The sequence below is a fragment of the Vanacampus margaritifer genome, chromosome 15 (genome assembly GCF_051991255.1).
Source record: "Vanacampus margaritifer isolate UIUO_Vmar chromosome 15, RoL_Vmar_1.0, whole genome shotgun sequence".
Lineage (NCBI taxonomy): Eukaryota > Metazoa > Chordata > Actinopteri > Syngnathiformes > Syngnathidae > Vanacampus > Vanacampus margaritifer.
The window spans coordinates 21,609,636-21,626,371 of NC_135446.1; the positions used below are offsets into that span (position 1 = coordinate 21,609,636).

General features: G+C 44.6%; 3 protein-coding genes across 3 annotated transcripts; 1 reads left to right on the forward strand and 2 right to left on the reverse strand.

The window, feature by feature from the left end:
* The first annotated feature begins 144 nt into the window (after positions 1 to 144).
* On the forward strand, positions 145 to 5,253 carry LOC144035235 (phosphatidylcholine:ceramide cholinephosphotransferase 2-like). The gene is made up of 7 exons (XM_077544774.1): positions 145 to 309; positions 1,212 to 1,832; positions 2,992 to 3,109; positions 3,187 to 3,244; positions 4,010 to 4,105; positions 4,185 to 4,351; positions 4,484 to 5,253. Exons 2-7 carry the CDS (start codon positions 1,315 to 1,317, stop codon positions 4,655 to 4,657), a joined length of 1,131 nt encoding a protein of 376 aa, XP_077400900.1. The 5' UTR covers positions 145 to 309; positions 1,212 to 1,314; the 3' UTR covers positions 4,658 to 5,253.
* LOC144035234 (actin-related protein 2) lies at positions 4,908 to 9,839 on the reverse strand. The gene is made up of 9 exons (XM_077544773.1): positions 9,676 to 9,839; positions 8,334 to 8,444; positions 8,107 to 8,265; positions 7,830 to 7,959; positions 7,552 to 7,688; positions 6,980 to 7,129; positions 6,761 to 6,906; positions 6,551 to 6,683; positions 4,908 to 5,865 (listed from the first exon to the last, which is right to left on the reverse strand). Exons 1-9 carry the CDS (start codon positions 9,721 to 9,723, stop codon positions 5,695 to 5,697), a joined length of 1,185 nt encoding a protein of 394 aa, XP_077400899.1. The 5' UTR covers positions 9,724 to 9,839; the 3' UTR covers positions 4,908 to 5,694.
* A 1,232-nt stretch (positions 9,840 to 11,071) lies between these two features.
* Positions 11,072 to 16,066, reverse strand: six7 (SIX homeobox 7). Its single transcript, XM_077545308.1, has 3 exons — positions 15,569 to 16,066; positions 13,331 to 13,494; positions 11,072 to 11,993 (listed from the first exon to the last, which is right to left on the reverse strand). The coding sequence occupies exons 1-3, from the start codon at positions 16,049 to 16,051 to the stop codon at positions 11,810 to 11,812; spliced, it is 831 nt and encodes a 276-aa protein (XP_077401434.1). The 5' UTR covers positions 16,052 to 16,066; the 3' UTR covers positions 11,072 to 11,809.
* Between the last annotated feature and the right edge of the window lie 670 nt (positions 16,067 to 16,736).

Sequence of the window (16,736 nt, forward strand, 5' to 3'; positions counted from 1 at the left end):
TACTGTAAATAAATAAATAAATACACAAATAAACAAATGAAGGAACATTGTGAGCTGGGTAGCTATCTCTAATCCTATTTCCGGACTTCCATAGACCTGTCTTTTTTTCTTTGTTTTACGAAAAAGACCGAGTTTGGCCGAACTCAGGTGAGTCACGAAGAGGAGTGGAGGGGGCGTAACCGGAAGTAGACGTCGAACCACAGCTGCGTGCGTCCAAGTCGAAAGTACACCAAGCCGAGTTTGCCAAAGAAGAAAAACAGTCCAAATTGTGGGAATGATTGTTTTTTTCTAACCTCAACTGACGGTTTGGTGAGTTTGTGTTTGTTCACTTTTGCTCTTTTCATGACTTCGGTTTGTCCCGTCAGGTGTACTTCTCATTTCCGTTCTGAGACTCCGTGAAGGACACCATGAACCGAACATGATTATTTATTGATTGATTTATATATTTTTATGTATTTATTGTTTTGTCCTTTCAAACGCTTTTCGTGGCTAATGACGACTGGATCGATCGATGCCTTGCCCGGCGTTGTTTCACGTGCAGCGAAATACGAACATTCATGTTTGTTTCACACTCATACTGTGGACACCGAATACTTATTTTTGCATTATTATTGTTTTTGAATGGAGGTTCATATTAGTCAACGAGTGTCATGAGGTCCACTGTTGCCGAATCGGCTCTAATTGGAGTCTCCTGATGTTGATTTGAGAGGCGTAAACAGGAAGTTACGAAGGATGATGCATTCGATGTCACAACGGGAGTGGCGTCGTCTTTTGTTTTTTTTGCATCGTTCGAATACCGAGAGCAAGTCAGAATTGTCATTTTAATCCTAAATGTAACGTTTAATTATCACATTGAACACGCACACAATGACAGGATGAAAAGCCACAAGTGACCTTCAGACTTGAACGTTGGCTCAGGGGAGGCAGTCGAGATGTGACTTGTGGTCGATGACACATGAACATTTTAATTATGGTCATTTGTGGGCAAGCTGACACATTCTTCTTACATTTCACCGGTGATAAAACAGGATGGACTACTTTAAAAAAAAAAAGAAAGAAAAAAGAGAGCGAATAGACCACCCACTTTTCTACCATAGTTTTTCGTCGTTTTTGATCTCATTTGGACACAGTTAGCTCATGAACTCACTCCCATATTTTGTGTTTTTAAAGCCCTTATTTAAAAAAAAAAACAATGACTTGTTGATTTTCAGTTTCATCCGGAGTCATTTGTGCGGCGCCATCAGGATCCATTATTCTGACCTGGTGGTTAGCGTTGGGACTGCGTTCTGAGGCACGGCCACGCCACAGAGTGACATGGCGGCCGCCGATCTGATCCAGGACGACGACGACATCCGCCCGCACGTGGAAGCCAGCGTAACGACCAGCGCGCCCTCCTCGCCCACTCGCCCCAACGGCAGCCCCGGTCGCCCCGCGTCCCCACCTCCGGCCGATGCTCCCGACGGCAGGAGCAAGCGCGGCAAAATAAGCAGTCTTTTCCAGCAGAACCAGCTGGTCCAAACCCTGAGCAGCGGCCTGAAGCGCCACTGCGACTACGTCAAGATCTCGGTGCCCGAGGAGCGCGCCGACCGCCTCCCCAAGGAGTGGTGGAAGACGGGCGTGGCCTTCCTCTACGCCCTCTTCAACTTGCTCTTCACCACCGTGGTCATCACCATCGTGCACGAGAGGGTGCCCGACAAGTCGGTGAGCCCGCCGCTGCCCGACAAGTTCTTCGACTACGTGGGCCGCGTTCCTTGGGCTTTCACTGTCACCGAGGTCAACGGGCTGATCCTGGTGGGACTCTGGTTGGTCCAATGGCTCCTCCTCAAGCACAGGTAAAAAACGCCGCCAGCACGTCATATTTCCAATTTCCATGACAGGCCCACTTATCGTATCTTTGTTGGTTAGTGGCGTTGATCGGTGCGGCTCAGGCCCCACGGTTCGGATTGCGCACGTTCCACGGATTGGCTGGCGTTGAAAAAAAACAACAAAAACTGCGCATTCACACGAAAGCAACATGATCAGTCCACATTCACAATAATAGCAGCAGAGGAACTTGCATGTATGAGAGCATTTTGTCCCCAAAGCAATTCTACTTTTTTAATTCCATTACCTAAAACTTTTTAACAAACCTACAGATCTTCTTCTTAATATATACTGTCACATACTGTACATATTGTTGGCAGTTGGCACTACTCATTGAGTCACCTTATTAGTATTGTGTATTGTATATTTTTATATTGCATGTGTATTCATTTAAACTTTTTATTCTCTTTTAAATGTAATGCTGCTCAGTTGCTGCTATTTCTTAATTGCCGCAAGGGCAGAGGTGGCTAAACTCGATACTCGAGGGAATGAAATTAGTCCTCAAATGAATGATATGGGATTATTTTCCTGCATCTTGTCGCGACGCCATCATTCAGATTTTGTCAAGGAAGCTGAAAACAGACTCAACATAACTTCAAAATAAAGCGTTCCAAATAATACATTGACGGCAATGCAAATAGCCCTAGTAGACTTTTACTTTGAAGTTGGCCCGCATCGTGGCGTGATGGCTAACTTGACTTCCTTTTTTTGATGTTTTAGATTTTTTTTTATCGTAGTTTTTTTTTTTTTACATCACATAGTTGCGAGTCGCGACCAACATAAACACAACGCAACCCCCAACTCATATTCAATCGCTAATTTAGGACGCTAAGAAACCATGGACCATGTATAAAATAAGAATGTATCTGCTTCATGTTGCACTTAGTTGTGTTCTTAAATCCTAAATGGCCAAATTAGATATTTTGAGTTGATTTTAGGGCAAAAGCATTTTACAAAATAAATGAAGACAAATGACTATTTATCTTTTTTATAAAAAAAATTAAAAAAAATGCTGATCCGAACTGTAATCCGATCCGAACCGTGACTTTTGTGATCTGTTGCAACACTATTGTTGGTGGTTTCTATATTATTACACAAGTATATAATATAAAATTTCCTTCATGTCAGAGCCATCGTGGGGCGCCGCTGCTTCTTCCTCATCGGAACACTCTACATGTACCGTTGCGTCACCATGTACATCACCACCCTTCCCGTGCCGGGCAGGCACATGGTGTGCGCGCCCAAGGTACGCAAACACACAACTATTGGCTTGCTGTCAGAAAGTCATCACCTTGCTTGATGTGTGTCATCGTACACTTGCAGCTGTACGATGACTCGGCGGGAAAGATCTGGAGGATCGTGCGGCTCATCTCTGGAGGAGGTCTCAAACACGCACATACACGAAAGGGGTGTGGCTGTCACTGTGGGGAGAGGCGGGGTTTTTCTTAACTTCTGGGTTGGCAAAATGGACGCCAAACTAACTCATATTTCACTTGAAAAAATACATTGCCATTGTGACAAATGTAACCTATACAGTAATTATATATATATATGCCTATAGTTGAGGGTCTTAAAATTAGAGATAAAGCAATATGGGTTTTTTTCAGGGCCGATACCGATTATTAGTAGTCAAGGATGCCGATAACCGATATTTGGAGCTGATATTCATTTTCACTAAAATCCAGCTCTTATGTTTTTTGGGGGGATTTTTTAAGCATATTTTTATTGAACAACTTTTAGGATTCCAAAATTTCAAAATAGTTGTAGAATTAAATTTTTTACTTATCTTAGTTTTAATTTCAAACAAAAACAGAAAGTGTAGAGAATTCTTAGGGCCATCAGAATCTCTGAAAATTAAAAAAAAGTTTTACATTTAAATTAGTTCCCTGAAGTTAACACTTCGTAAAATGGTTATATAAAGAAAATAAAAGTGGTCCTAAAACAGACCCTTGTGGCACTCCTTTATAGAATCATGTAATTTGGCAGCCATAAGACACCACAGTTTAAGAAATGCCCAATAAATAATTACTCATTTAGAATTGTTGTTGTGCTATTATTACCATTATTATGTCGTGATATGTAAAAATTGAATTTTTTGGAGAGAAAAAAGAAGAAGTACAGACTTGGAATATGAACGTGTGCACAGGCTTGTCCCTGACTGGCTCCCACTTGATGTGCGGCGACTTCATGTACAGCGGCCACACGGTTATGTTGACCCTGTCCTACCTCTTCATCAAAGAGTGTAAGTTGGCGAAATGTCGTGGGCCCGTTTGGTGCGGCGTGACCCAACGTGACCTAACGTGACCTAACGTGACGCGCAGATTCTCCTCGCTGGATGTGCTGGTACCAGTGGATCTGCTGGCTGCTCAGCGCCTCGGGCGTGCTCTGCATCCTGGTGGGGCACGAGCACTACAGCATCGACGTCCTGGTGGGCTACTACGTGACCACCAGGCTCTTCTGGTGGTACCACACCATGGCCAACACGCACGTGAGAGCATTTATTGGACCAGTTTCATATCCGGTTTATGGCTACAAATGTTCCGATGGTTGCCCGGTGCAGTTGTAGTCAAAGAAATGGCTTCAGTCTGACTAAAGCGCCGCCGCCCTTACTTCCTGCCAGGCTCTCCACAGGGCGCCCAACAACTTCCTGTCGCGCACATGGTGGAACCCCGTGTTCAACTTCCTGGAGCGAAACGTCCAGACGAGCGTTCCCGTGGTCTTCTCGTGGCCGCTGGCGCTGCCGTCCTCATGCCGACAGCGCTACCGGATGGTGGAGGGCGGGAGGGACGAGTGAGGCGGCAGACGATGGCGACCAAAACACTCCCCTTTGGCTCAGAAGAATCCGCGTTGGACATACTTGAAAAGTACAAATTGGTGACGGACGCTCGCCAACGTTCCCGCTCGGTGATTGAACTTGCACAAACTATTTGTCGTATTTGTTGCCATCTGTTGTTTGGACTGCTGCTAAATTGGCTGCATCAAGGCAAGTGCTTCTTTCTGTTATTTTCCACACTGTACATAATTAACACACATTGCACACGTGATTGCTTCCCTCATTTTGCTTTTACTTGATTCCAGATACTCTCAAAAGTATCAGAATAAAACATTGTTACATTATATTAATAGAATATGTGCGCAACGTTCACACAGTTTGACCTGAATAAAACGATAGACTTATCTGTCCTCGCGCCGCAACTTTTAATCAACAAGTCATCACATGATTGACTATACCAAGCCTGTTTATGCTAAAGAGTCAGTCAAATTTGCCGTCCACATTTTTCTTCCAATACTTGCTTGTTACACGTCACTGCCTTTGTTTGGAAACAAACAACTTGTCATATGTAAAATAGAAACAGTGAACTTGAAATAAACGTTGATTTTCTTGTTTGCTGCCTGGTGTGCATTAGGGAAAAGTCAAAAGTATGTTTTTCAAATTGTTTTTCTATCATCAAAATAGTCTAGCGAGCACGAGACAAATGCGAAAACGGCTCGTTTATTTGTTTTGGATTCCCGGAAGTTGTCACTGACCGCATTTCTCATACTGGCCAGGAGATGGCGACAGTGTAGTCTTATCGAACGATCCCGCTCCAGCCGAAATTCCACAAACGTCGCTCTGTTAGCGAAAGAAAAAAAAACATCCGTCATCATGATAAATACAAAATGAGTTTCCTCGCCCAAGCAGGCTGTGTTTCAAGCTTGTATAAACGCGTTTCATGTTTTCAGTGTTTTTAATCAACACCCAGACAGCAAGACAGAAGTTAAATCAGCACTACTATTACAAGTGAAGTCAAAGTTGTCATTCGTTTCAAATGAACATTGTTCACAGAGCTTCTATCTGACGCCGCCTCCCAGTTTCTGCAGCACTCCGAGGCCACTCTCCTGGTACTCGGACCTGGTCAGCCAGAAGGATTCCTTGTCCTTCATGATGTTGGCCAGCACGGCGCCACCCAGGAACACCATGTGTTTGCGGCGCGGGGGGTCCTCGATCCGAATCTTGAACTTCTGCGGGTGTGAAGCGCAACGACTTGAAGTGCGACTGAGAACATAAACCTATGAGAGGCCGTCTGGGACATATTTCGTTTTTTTAAAAAAAATTTTTTTATACGTTCTAAAAAGAAAAGTGTGTTTGAGATGTTTTCAGTATTGTATGTGGGAGTTGTGCTTGTGTGAGGAAATCCTGTGTAAAATAACCGTAATTATATTTTCTTACCGGAGTATTGATTGTTTTTTTTGTTTGAGATTTGCATTTCCGGTCTTTGGCAAAAACTTTTATTTTGAAGGGGCACTTCTGGTTTCGTGCCATTTGTACATACGGCAGCGTGGTAGCTTAAATACGCTGAAAAGTTTGCCACAGAGCTTCGACAAATGTCTTGTATTATATTGATAGCCCCTCCGAGGAGGCCAAAGGTACATTTTATTTAATCATTTATGTATATTAGCACTTATGTTTGTACATATTTAGCATAATATGTGATTTTTGATGATTGTTTGCATGTGTGTGAAATATGTTCCAGCTCAGTGATTAAGACGAGCAATTACACTGTTTAAAAAGAGGATACACGTCGCTCAAAATAAACAATAAAGTGTCACCCTTGTTGGGGGGGGGGGGGCTTGGTACATCTTAAATACTGTCCCCGATGGCCTCTTACATGCCAATGGTCACAATGTAATGTTTGTGTCGTCTTACAGCCAACTTGCGTGTGTCTCCATCCAGAACCCTCTCCAAGTAGAGCTGCTTGATCTCTCGCTCCAGTCTGGACGGGAGGCCCGGGTACATGGTGCTTCCTCCGGACAGGACAATGTGCTTATAGAAGTCTGCCCTGCATACGTTGAAGCATCAAGAACAGGGTTCACACGCTTCTCCGGGGTTCCCAAAGCCGAGCGACGTCACCCCCACCTGAGATCGATATCGGCCGCCTGGATGGTGTTGAAAAGGAGCTCAGCCACGCCCGCCCCCTCCACGTTGATCAGGTGAGGCTGGAAGAGCGCTTCCGGGGCGCCGAACCTCTCGCCCCCCACCATCACCTGCCGGCCGTCGGGGAGCTGCAGCAGACGCCTTGATTGGACGTTGCGACCCAAACCTCGGGTGACCAGTGCCAGGTAGGGTCCGGCTTACCGTGTACGACTCCACCAGGTAGGTGGTTTCCGTGGCCAGACGCTGCTCTTGTTCGATGTTGTATCCCACGTAGCACAGCTTCTCCTTCAGCATGCGCACCGTCTCAAAGTCGGCCGAGTGGTTAAAGGCGTAGCCGCGGAGCAGCAGCAGCTGAGGTCACAAATGGGGTCAAAGATGGCGTCAAAACGGAGAGGGTTTCGCATAACCTCCGCTGCCCAACTAAACTACCTGCCACCTCTGCGAAATCTGTTTCCACCTCACGATGCTACAGCGTTTTATTTACTGACTAGCATAGCAGCTTGAGGCTAATATCGCTCCGAAGTAAGTCATCAATTCAACAATACACAGCGCGAAATCAACTTTATGGGTCATTTTTTTAAAGCTTTCGTAAAGTCATTTTTGCTGTTGAAATTTTGGACGGTGCAATTTTGAGCTTCAACATGATTTGGACAATTGGGTGCAAATTTAGCTCACTGACTTACGAGGGCCTTTCCTCTTATTTCAAGAAATGAGAGAATGCTACTAAATGATAGAGCAGGGATTATTTTTCTGTCCGCTTTTCATTGCCTTACCTTGATGAGGTAACGTGTGATGTCACGGCCAGCGATGTCCAGCCTGCGCGTCAGGTGTGGCAAAGAGAAGCCCTCGTACACCGGGCAGATGTGAGTGACGCCGTCGCCGGAGTCCACAACCACGCCGGTCAGCAGACCTGTGGACAGGAAGCCTTTTTTACTGTCCATTTTGGTTTTCCCGCTCCTCCGCCTCCAGCTGTCGACTCCAAGTGCACCTTTGCAGGTCACTCGCGGTTTGGTGCATACCCGACGGGAGTATGGCGGGCGGCTGGCCATACCTTGCGCGTATAGCGTGAGCACGGCCTGAATGGCCACGTAGATGCCGTGGAATTGGTACTTCTCAAACATGACCTCGGCGATCTTCTCGCGGTTCTTGGTGGGGTTCATGGGAGGTTCTGTCAGCAGGAGCTATATATATAAAAAAAAAGAAAAGAAAAGGAGAGCAAGTGCTTTTGATTGGATGATAACGTGAAAAAAAAAAAAAGCAGGATCTGCGTGCGACGGGGAGCTCAGCCGTCGGAGTGGCGCGCATTCACGTTCCCGACTCTTTGGTACCTTGCACTGGGACGGCTCAATGTCCAGCCTCTCGGGTCCGAAGGTGTGGTCCCACAGGTGGAGCATGTCGTCCCAGCAGCGGACCATCCCGTTCTCCATGGGGTACGCCACCTCCAGCAGCGAGCGGCACTCGCTTGCTTCGTCGCCCACCATCAGGTCCTGACGGGCCAGATTCGGCGGGAGTCAAACGCGGCAAACCGTTCCCGCGCGTTGCTGCCGCTCGTTACCTTGATCTCGATGTTGCCCACTTTGGTGGTGGATCGAATGACTGGGCGACCCACCATGGCGGGAAAGATGTGGTCGGGGAAGTTGGAGCCCGCAAAGCCACACTTGACAAACTGGAGAGGAGGCGGGAGGGAGGCGAGTAAGACCCACATTTTGGGATATATTGATCGTTCTCACAGACGATTGGCTTTGGAAAAAAAATGCTTGATCGCACACAACATACTTCTTTGGAGCCATTTTTGTCATACAGACTTTGGTTTTTATTCAGGGTGAGTTTTTCAGCCAATAGCTGAGCATCGTGAATTTGTCAACAGTGCAGGGATGAGCCTTCGGAGGCTTTGTCACGATTCACCACTACCGCTCTCTCTCGCGCACACACTTCACCCTTAAAACTGCTGGGTCGAAAACAAATAAACAAACAAAAAATTTGATTACATTTTTTTGGACCCGTTATGCTATTTGGATCAATTTGACTCAACCTTGGGTTGTTTTTGACCAAAATAACATTGTTGTTGTTGTTTTTTTTTTGGGGGGGGGGGGGGTGGTTGTGTACAAAGCAACACAAAAAGTTGGGTCAAATAGATTTAAGTAGCGTGTCAGTGGATTTTTTTTATTTTTGACCCAGCAGTTTTAAGAGTGAACTGATTGTATTCGCTTACAACTAAACCACCAACACATTTGAAATTCTCTCACAAACATTACTGTCTGTTTGTTTGTTTGTTTGTTTTTAGCTAACACATGCTACATTTCAAAAGCATTTGGGTAATACTTAACCCAAATTGAGTCAAAAAGGGACAGACCCAACTTTTTGTATTATTCATTTAAAAAAAAAAAAAAAACCCAACACAACAAGCAAGGGTTTCTTTGTGAGTTTTTTTATTTTGACCCAACCTTTGGGGGTTTTGGGACTGACCCCCATTTATTCAACCCCCAAAGTTGTGTATTTCAGTCAATCATGCAGTGCGCGACGGCATTCCAGTAGCGTGTATGAGAGTTTCATTTCGCATTTCATTACAAAAAAACAATTCCAATTTTAGCCTTGCAAACGCTGTATTGCTTCCTCGCCTGAGGGAAGGCAGCGCATTCCAAGCAAAATGGAATCATGGCAGGAAGAAGCCACGCCCCTCCCGAATAAGCAACACCTGAGATGTCACTTCCCATCTTTCAGCCAATGGCCGCTCCAATGAGACCTTCACCACCTTGTATGGCGGCCTCACCTCGGAGAGCAACAAGCCCAGACAAGCTGGCGCATTCTCAGCTTGTTCGTCCGAAAGGGATTGTTTTGTTTCTTTGCACACAAAGAGGCGCGCCAATGCACAGCGAGCGTCACGGCGTTTGACGTACCCCCGTCCCGTTGTCGCAGACCACCACTCTCCGGCCCTCGCTGTCCATCTTGGCGCCGAGAGAAGCTCCGATGTGGTTCTGCTCTGCACGGCCTCCGCACCTTAGCAGGTCGACGAGACCCGCCCGCTTTAGAGGCCGGCTTGGGTGGGACGGCAGCCTTGGCTCCTCCTCCTCTGCTTTGTGCCCTTCATGTGCTTGCCTTTCATCCAATTTATTAGTCCGGCCATTAAAGGGTTAAAGAGGCTGTGTGTAATATTCATCAAAGTACTTTTTCTTAATATAATCGTATAGATCTAGTAGTCACTAATTATATTTTAATAAATTACATTTAGCTTTTACTAGCTTCTCCCGCTAGCCGCTCTTGTTAGCTGCTCCGGCTAAATCCGGCTCGCTCAGTCTTTTGGCGTCACGCGCTGGAATTGTCACCAGCTCGCCGAAAATGAGACTTGGTGCTAGGCTTGTGAAGTGTGGTCTCTCGGAGTCGCCATTTTGCTCGTGCTTTGGCTGCATTCTATTGTATAGCGACATCAAGTGGTGAACTTTTACACACTGTCCCTTTAACTCATTCACTGCCATTGACGGCTATAGACGTCAAAAATTAATTTGAACTATTTCTAATAGTTAAAAAAAATAAATCTCCAGTTTTGTTAACAAGAGTATGAAAACCTAGGGAAGAAAATTATTGTACATTTAGACCAAAATTTGTGATTAATCGTGAGTTAACTATTGAAGTCATGCGATTAATTACAATTAAAAAATGTAATCGCTGACGCCCTCATTTTTAATATTTTTTTCTTTTTTTGAAAAAAGATTATTATTTATTTATTTATTTATTTTTTAAATTGTAAGTAATCACATGACTAACTCACGATTAACAAAAGTAATAAATAAATAGTTCAATGAATTTTTGACGTCTAAAGCCGTCAATGGCAGTGAATGGGTTAAAGGGATTCTTGACTCATTTAGCTATTTTCAGAAATAAAAAGTGAATGTTTTGTCTAGAATTAAAACCGTTCAAAAATATTTTGTTACCTGCGGTCAACTGAAAATGACATCATGGGTGCTCTGAGCTCAGGTAACGACCAATCGCGGCTCAGCTGTTTTCTGAGTTTGCTCATGTGACGTTCGCAGCCATGATTGGTCGTTAGCTGAGCGTTTTGAAAATGTATTAAAAATTAATGACGTTATCAAAACACAACTGCTGGAAATGGCTAAATGAGTCAAGCATCCTTTTAAGCACTGTACTGGACTTTTGCTTGTTTACGTAAGTAAACATTTGGAGTTCGGACAGAGAATCAAAAGTTTATATATATATATATATATATATATATATATATATATATATATATATATATATATATATATGTCATGTACAAAGAATCACAGACAGCCTCACTTTGGATAGAAAAACTTTATTGACGTTCAACAATCTTTCTTTTTTTTTTTCCCAAATACTTTGGAAGAAAACCAACGAGTGTCTCGTGTCGCCGAGACTTTCCTCTTATCAACATTGTAGGCGTGGCTTAAAAATCCATCACATGATATGTGTTGCCCTGAGATCCTTTTAAGGCGGTGACATGCTCACATTATTTTGAGCGCTTGCTAGCTACTTTTTTTTTTTCTCTCTTTTTGAAGTTAAGATGCTATCACGAAATTTGGTAGCCTAAAAGTTTAGTCGTTTTTTTTTTTCTTCTTCTAAGTATGCACACTTTGTAAGTTGATAAAAAAGCAAAACTATTTTTATCTAGATTTTTTTTTCATTATGCCAAGTAAATAAATCTAATATAAATTTATTCATTGTGCTTTTGTACTTGAATCCATCCCAGAGTCTTTTTTTTTTTTTTTTTAATCAGTAAAGAAGTTGAATTTTTTTATTTTATTTTTTCACGCAAGTATCCGTACTTGTACTTAAGTACAGAGTTTGACCTGCACGTGCCACCTGTGCGGCGCCAGGCACTGTGCTGCCCAATCGAGCAACAAGAAACACTTGAAGAGCAGAGGCATTATTTCCAGATCGCCGTTTTCGACAACCGTTGCTGTCAAGGTGACGTGAGGGGCTCGTATAAGTGCATGACCGTCGTGACCTCTCAGGTCGTCTCCAGCACGTCCGCAGTGTTTTTTAGCCCAGGCCGTCTCAGGACTCGAATTCGCTGTCGCTGCTGACGGAGATGTCCGGCGTGGACGCGCCCGTGCCCCTGCGCTCGGTCCCAGTGCTGCAGTCGCTGGCCTCGGGGCTGCCTAGGTTCCGGGGGGAGGGCATCAAGGAGCGGGGGCGGCAGTCTGGGTCCGAGGGGAGGTGGGCCGGGTCCTGCTGCAGTCTGGCTCGGAGCAAAGACGTGAAATGGAGGAAATGGTGAGAATTGTGCTCACTCGGAATGCAACCTACTAAAACCTTTTCAGCCTTCGAGAGGAATTAGGGAAAAATGTGAGCTACGTTAGTTAGCATAGTCGGCTAATTAGCAAGCTAACTTTCCAATTGTCATATTTTTTTCAGCTGTAATGCAGCGCGTCACTCGACTCAAAGCAGGACTATTGACAATTCCGAGCTTACGTCACAATTGCGTCACAAGTCAAAATGGCGGTCGAATGCTGCATTCGAGGACAAGAGGAAGGTGGGAAGTCAGACTTTTCCAACTTCAAACCAGGAAGTGTGCATGGGAATGCGCTTTGGATTTGGAAACCCAAACAATTATACTGTAAACATATTTATCTTTTGTTCTTATGACATTCATTTAGTTATTTGAAGTAAGTAACTTAACGTGACATGTGAGTTGGATTGACTGCATTAACCAGAACGACAAACAATTTATGGTAATCAGCCATCTTTGTTGTTTACATTTACCGCCAACGCTTTGAGGTCAGAAGTGGGACAATCCGAGTGAAATCAACCCGACTTCCTACCTTCTTTAAATGCAGGTTTGATCTGGTTGGAAGGAAGTTCTCCGCACATTGAAAAGCCTCCAGACTTTGGATTGTTGTCATTTGATTTGTGAGTATTATTTTGGATTGACATTTGACGACGGTACGATGACTAAGGCAAAAGCAATGCAATACGCCGTTTGTTTACAATGTGAAAAGGAAGCCATCGCCATTGCGGAAATCTCCGAAACGCGGGGCTGTGCGCACTTGTCAACCATCATCGAGGCAATAATATGAACATGAATTTTTATCTATATTCCATAACTGCACGTAAGCAGATAACACGGCTCGCATGTGTGATGCTCTTCAGTAAAAACGAAACCTGCCGCGTTATTTGAACCCGGTTGTTTTAAGGATGTAGCATTCATTTGCTACGTGGCATAAATAGAACGTCGTCACTCAGCGATATTTTTCAAAATCTGTTCTGCGGAGCCGTTTTCACACTGCACTCACTTATATGAAAGAGTCACGCCACACAGGTCCAGGAAGTCAAACCTCTGCTCCAGATTGGCGGAACCGGCAGACGACGAGCTCATTTACTAGAAGCACGTGTGGCTAAAGGCAGTCTGCGGGTAACAAGCTTGTTGACCTGAATGGCTGGTTTCCTGCGTGCCCATATTTGGAAGCGCTGATGAATGATGGGCCAATCAAATGAGGAGACGCTTTACGCGGTTTCCTCGGCAACCAAAGAAACGGTCGGTTTTGCGAGCTCCTTTCGAAATGACCGGCGGCTCACCTGTTTTTGGCAGAGGCGGCGCGGTCTCGTTGCCGGCGGTTCTTGAACCAGTTGCCAACTTGGGTGGGGGTGAGTCCCGTGGCCTGGGCCAGGTGCCTCTTCCTGGATGGGTTGGGGTACGGGTCTTGCAGGTACCACTCCCGCAGCAAACTGCGGGTCCGCTCCTAGTGACAAACCACTTCAAAAGTTGCCCAGGGCAGAGCCGGCCCGAGACGCAAGCTTATTAACGACCCGCTTACGACCCCTCGACCACGGGCCGATGCCTAAGACTCATTAACTGCCAACAAATCCCGGCCTCTCAATCATCCGCTTGTCTTGGTTTGCTTATTTATTTCCCTCTTAAAAGTGTTGGCTTAAGGTTTTTTGGTTTAGTTTTTGGGGTTCTTTTTAACCGAATACTTCTGGGTTGAAGAGGCATTTTTAACCCAGGTTCAAATAAATAAATGATATCCCATGTTGGGTTATTTTGAACTCATATTGGATCATTTGTAAACTTGCATTTTGATATCTATATATTATTATTTTTTTTTACAAAATCAAATGTTTGGATTAATGTTGTTCATTTCAAACTAGGGCTGTCAAAATTCAATTGTTAACTCTTGAGATGAATTTAAATTGTTGAATATATATATATATATATTTTTAACTCCGTTTACTTCCTGTTCCGGCCTATAACCTGTAGCCAAAACTTAAGACGGGCAAACAAAGACTTTCGGTGGTTTTACTTTCAGTTTTAGTTGACGCTTGTTAGAGAAATCTCACAAAATGTCCTCTTCAATTCCGTTTATCTTAAGTTATTTTTCAATAGGTTTCATTTTATTCCTGCTCTTTTACAGCAATGTTTTGTCCAGCAAAATCATTATCGGGTGTTAAGGGAGGGGCCCGAGAATCATTGACCTCAAAATGGTTTAGAGATGCCACAGCACTACTTTTGTCTAATTGAGACCCCTTAACGTAACCAAGATGGCGCCAAAGTACTACTTGTTTCCATTTGGCATGAGCACCCAAACAATGATGAGGTGCGTTTTTCAGTAAATGAAAAGAGGATTGAGCCCTCTGCCAATTTGCGAATGATAGACTTAAAGTTGTTTTTAAAAATATAAATAATTAGTTCAACTTTTTTTGCAGGCTGCTTTAGGGACGGAGCCCTGCTGATGAAAATTGACGATTTACAAGCGGTACTTTTGTCTAAACGAGAGCCTCAAATGAGTCCACTATTGCTCTACGATCGACTTGCATTCAAAGATTTCGTTAGCTATACTTTTTTTTCATGTTTAACACAATTTAACAGAGTCATTAAGTCCTTTTTTTCTTCTATATTGATGTTTTTGGACAACGGGCCTGGGCCGAGTACGTTACCGCCTGCTGGAACTGGTCGAGCTCGCCCTCGCAATCGTCTTAGACTGGATATTATTGGAAGATGGATCCACTCAATTGGATCATGTTTAGCCGCTTAAAGCACCGACCGGCGCCTGCATTGAAACAAGGCCGCCTCCTGCCGCATCATCAAGCGCGCGCACGCACGCACGCACGCACGCACGCACGCACGGCCATCATCGCCAATTTCAAAAACAAAAGTCCAAAACGAATTTAAAGCTATTATGTGCAATTCCGCGGGCAAGATGAGATTCACGTAGTGAGAGAGTGAAAAGCAATTTGAAAACCGATGTTTCTTTTTTTTCTTTTTTTTTTCTCATCCCGCCGTTGCTTGCTACTTCTTTTATTTTTCGCAAATGATGACAATATGCAAACAAGACGTCAATTTGACAAAATGTTTGATTGAGCTCTTGAAAATGTGTGGCCTTACTTCATAATGTCATCTTTTTGAAACTAGCTAACGTTTGTTGCTGCAATCTGACTTCTGACTCATGTTTTGTGTAATTGTTGTTAAAAGTATTTAGTCCTTAACAACAGAAATCTTAAAAACTATCTTTCATGCCTCATGAACTTATGCCTATAAAACCAAAATGTTTGTTACGGATTTTTAATGTTTATTGCAAAGTAGATTCAATTAGTATTATTGTTTAAAATATATATGAAAAGAGGACTTTCAAAAATAATCATCGTACACTTTCAAAAATGGAAAAAAAATGGTCTGATCCACTTTATGGGTCAATTTATACAAAATGACCCAAATTTTGGACCCAAGCCAAGGATCTGAGCAATATATATGAATTTCTTGACTCAAAGTAGAGGATGGGTCCATTTTTGCACTTGTATTATTTGTCAAGATCTTACCTTAAAGCAGTGAGTCTTTTGCTCGCCATCCCAGATAGTTCTGGGCAAGGGAAACTTCTTGCGTATCCGGTACTTCTCCACCGGACCCAGCGGCCGGCCCCGGAGCCTCTCGGCCTCCCGGTAGTGCGCGTCCAGCCACAGGTCTTGCAGCTTGGCGTGCGATTCCCGCGTGAAGCGGTGACTTTGCAAGATCTGGTAGAGCGCCTCGAAGTTGCCCCTGTGGAACGCCACCAGGGCTCGGGCCCGCATCACCGACTCGTGGCGGTTGAGGGCCTGGCCGGCCGGCAGGGACCAGAGGAAGCGGCCCAGGCGCTCGATGTCGCCCGTCTCCTCCAGGTTCTCGCACACGCGGGCCACCTGCTCGGCCGTGAACATGGGCAGCGGGAACATGTTGCGGGATGACACACGTTGGCCGCCGCCGTCACCAAGAAAAGCGGGGCCACCAGGAGTCAGCTGGTATTTATAGCCGGATACAATTAGCATCTCTGCGCTTGTTTGGAGAAGGATTATAGGAGCAGGCTGGGCTGGGGTGGAGTGAAGGGGGGGGGGGGCGGAAGGGGGGTTCCCTACCCTGAGGTGACACCCAGCTCATCATCTTGTTTGGACGATTAGCTTCAACCTGCATGGACAGAGGGGCCTGCATGGCACGGATCAATTCATTCTTGTACCTTTTAAGGTTGCCGTCAGGTGACGGATGATCCACAGCAAAGAAGATTAGCGTCATCATCATCATCATCATCATCATCATCATCATAACATCTGCACTCTTTTGAGTTTTACCCCCAACACACAAACACAACTCATTTCTCGTAACGGTTTTAATTTTATGGAGTTCTACTTGGCATAATTAATTAGTGGCTTACTGGAGGCTTTTGCCCCCCCCCCCCCCCCCCCCCAAAAAAAAAGACCTGTTGATTTTACCACCAAGCCAAGTAGGGGGTCTGCATCTATGTGTGTGTTGGGGGGATAGTGGTATTAGCATCCTGTATAAATCCACAGTGAACACAATTAACAAGCAATTGGGAGGAGAAGTAATTAGTATTATCTACTTAACACTGTGGCAGAGAAAATGGGTTAAAAAGACGCACGCACGCGCGCACACTTAATCCCTGCAGGCAAATGTGTAAGGGGCTAATTACAAGCTCATTTGCAACTCAATGGCAGGATC

What these genes read in the sequence shown, in the direction of transcription:
- LOC144035235 (XM_077544774.1), top strand. Translation starts at nt 1,315, where the DNA reads ATGGCGGCCGCCGATCTGATCCAGGACGACGACGACATCCGCCCGCAC. An exon ending in GCGGCTCATCTCTGGAGGAG is followed by an intron (nt 3,245 to 4,009) that starts GTCTCAAACACG and finishes ACGTGTGCACAG; the next exon opens with GCTTGTCCCTGACTGGCTCC. An exon ending in ACACCATGGCCAACACGCAC is followed by an intron (nt 4,352 to 4,483) that starts GTGAGAGCATTT and finishes ACTTCCTGCCAG; the next exon opens with GCTCTCCACAGGGCGCCCAA.
- LOC144035234 (XM_077544773.1), bottom strand. Translation starts at nt 9,723, where the DNA reads ATGGACAGCGAGGGCCGGAGAGTGGTGGTCTGCGACAACGGGACGGGG. An exon ending in TCTGCGACAACGGGACGGGG is followed by an intron (nt 8,445 to 9,675) that starts GTACGTCAAACG and finishes CCTCCTCTCCAG; the next exon opens with TTTGTCAAGTGTGGCTTTGC. An exon ending in TCACACGTTACCTCATCAAG is followed by an intron (nt 7,130 to 7,551) that starts GTAAGGCAATGA and finishes TTGTGACCTCAG; the next exon opens with CTGCTGCTGCTCCGCGGCTA.
- six7 (XM_077545308.1), bottom strand. Translation starts at nt 16,051, where the DNA reads ATGCTAATTGTATCCGGCTATAAATACCAGCTGACTCCTGGTGGCCCC. An exon ending in AAAAGACTCACTGCTTTAAG is followed by an intron (nt 13,495 to 15,568) that starts GTAAGATCTTGA and finishes GTTTGTCACTAG; the next exon opens with GAGCGGACCCGCAGTTTGCT. An exon ending in GCCGCCTCTGCCAAAAACAG is followed by an intron (nt 11,994 to 13,330) that starts GTGAGCCGCCGG and finishes GCTCCGAGCCAG; the next exon opens with ACTGCAGCAGGACCCGGCCC.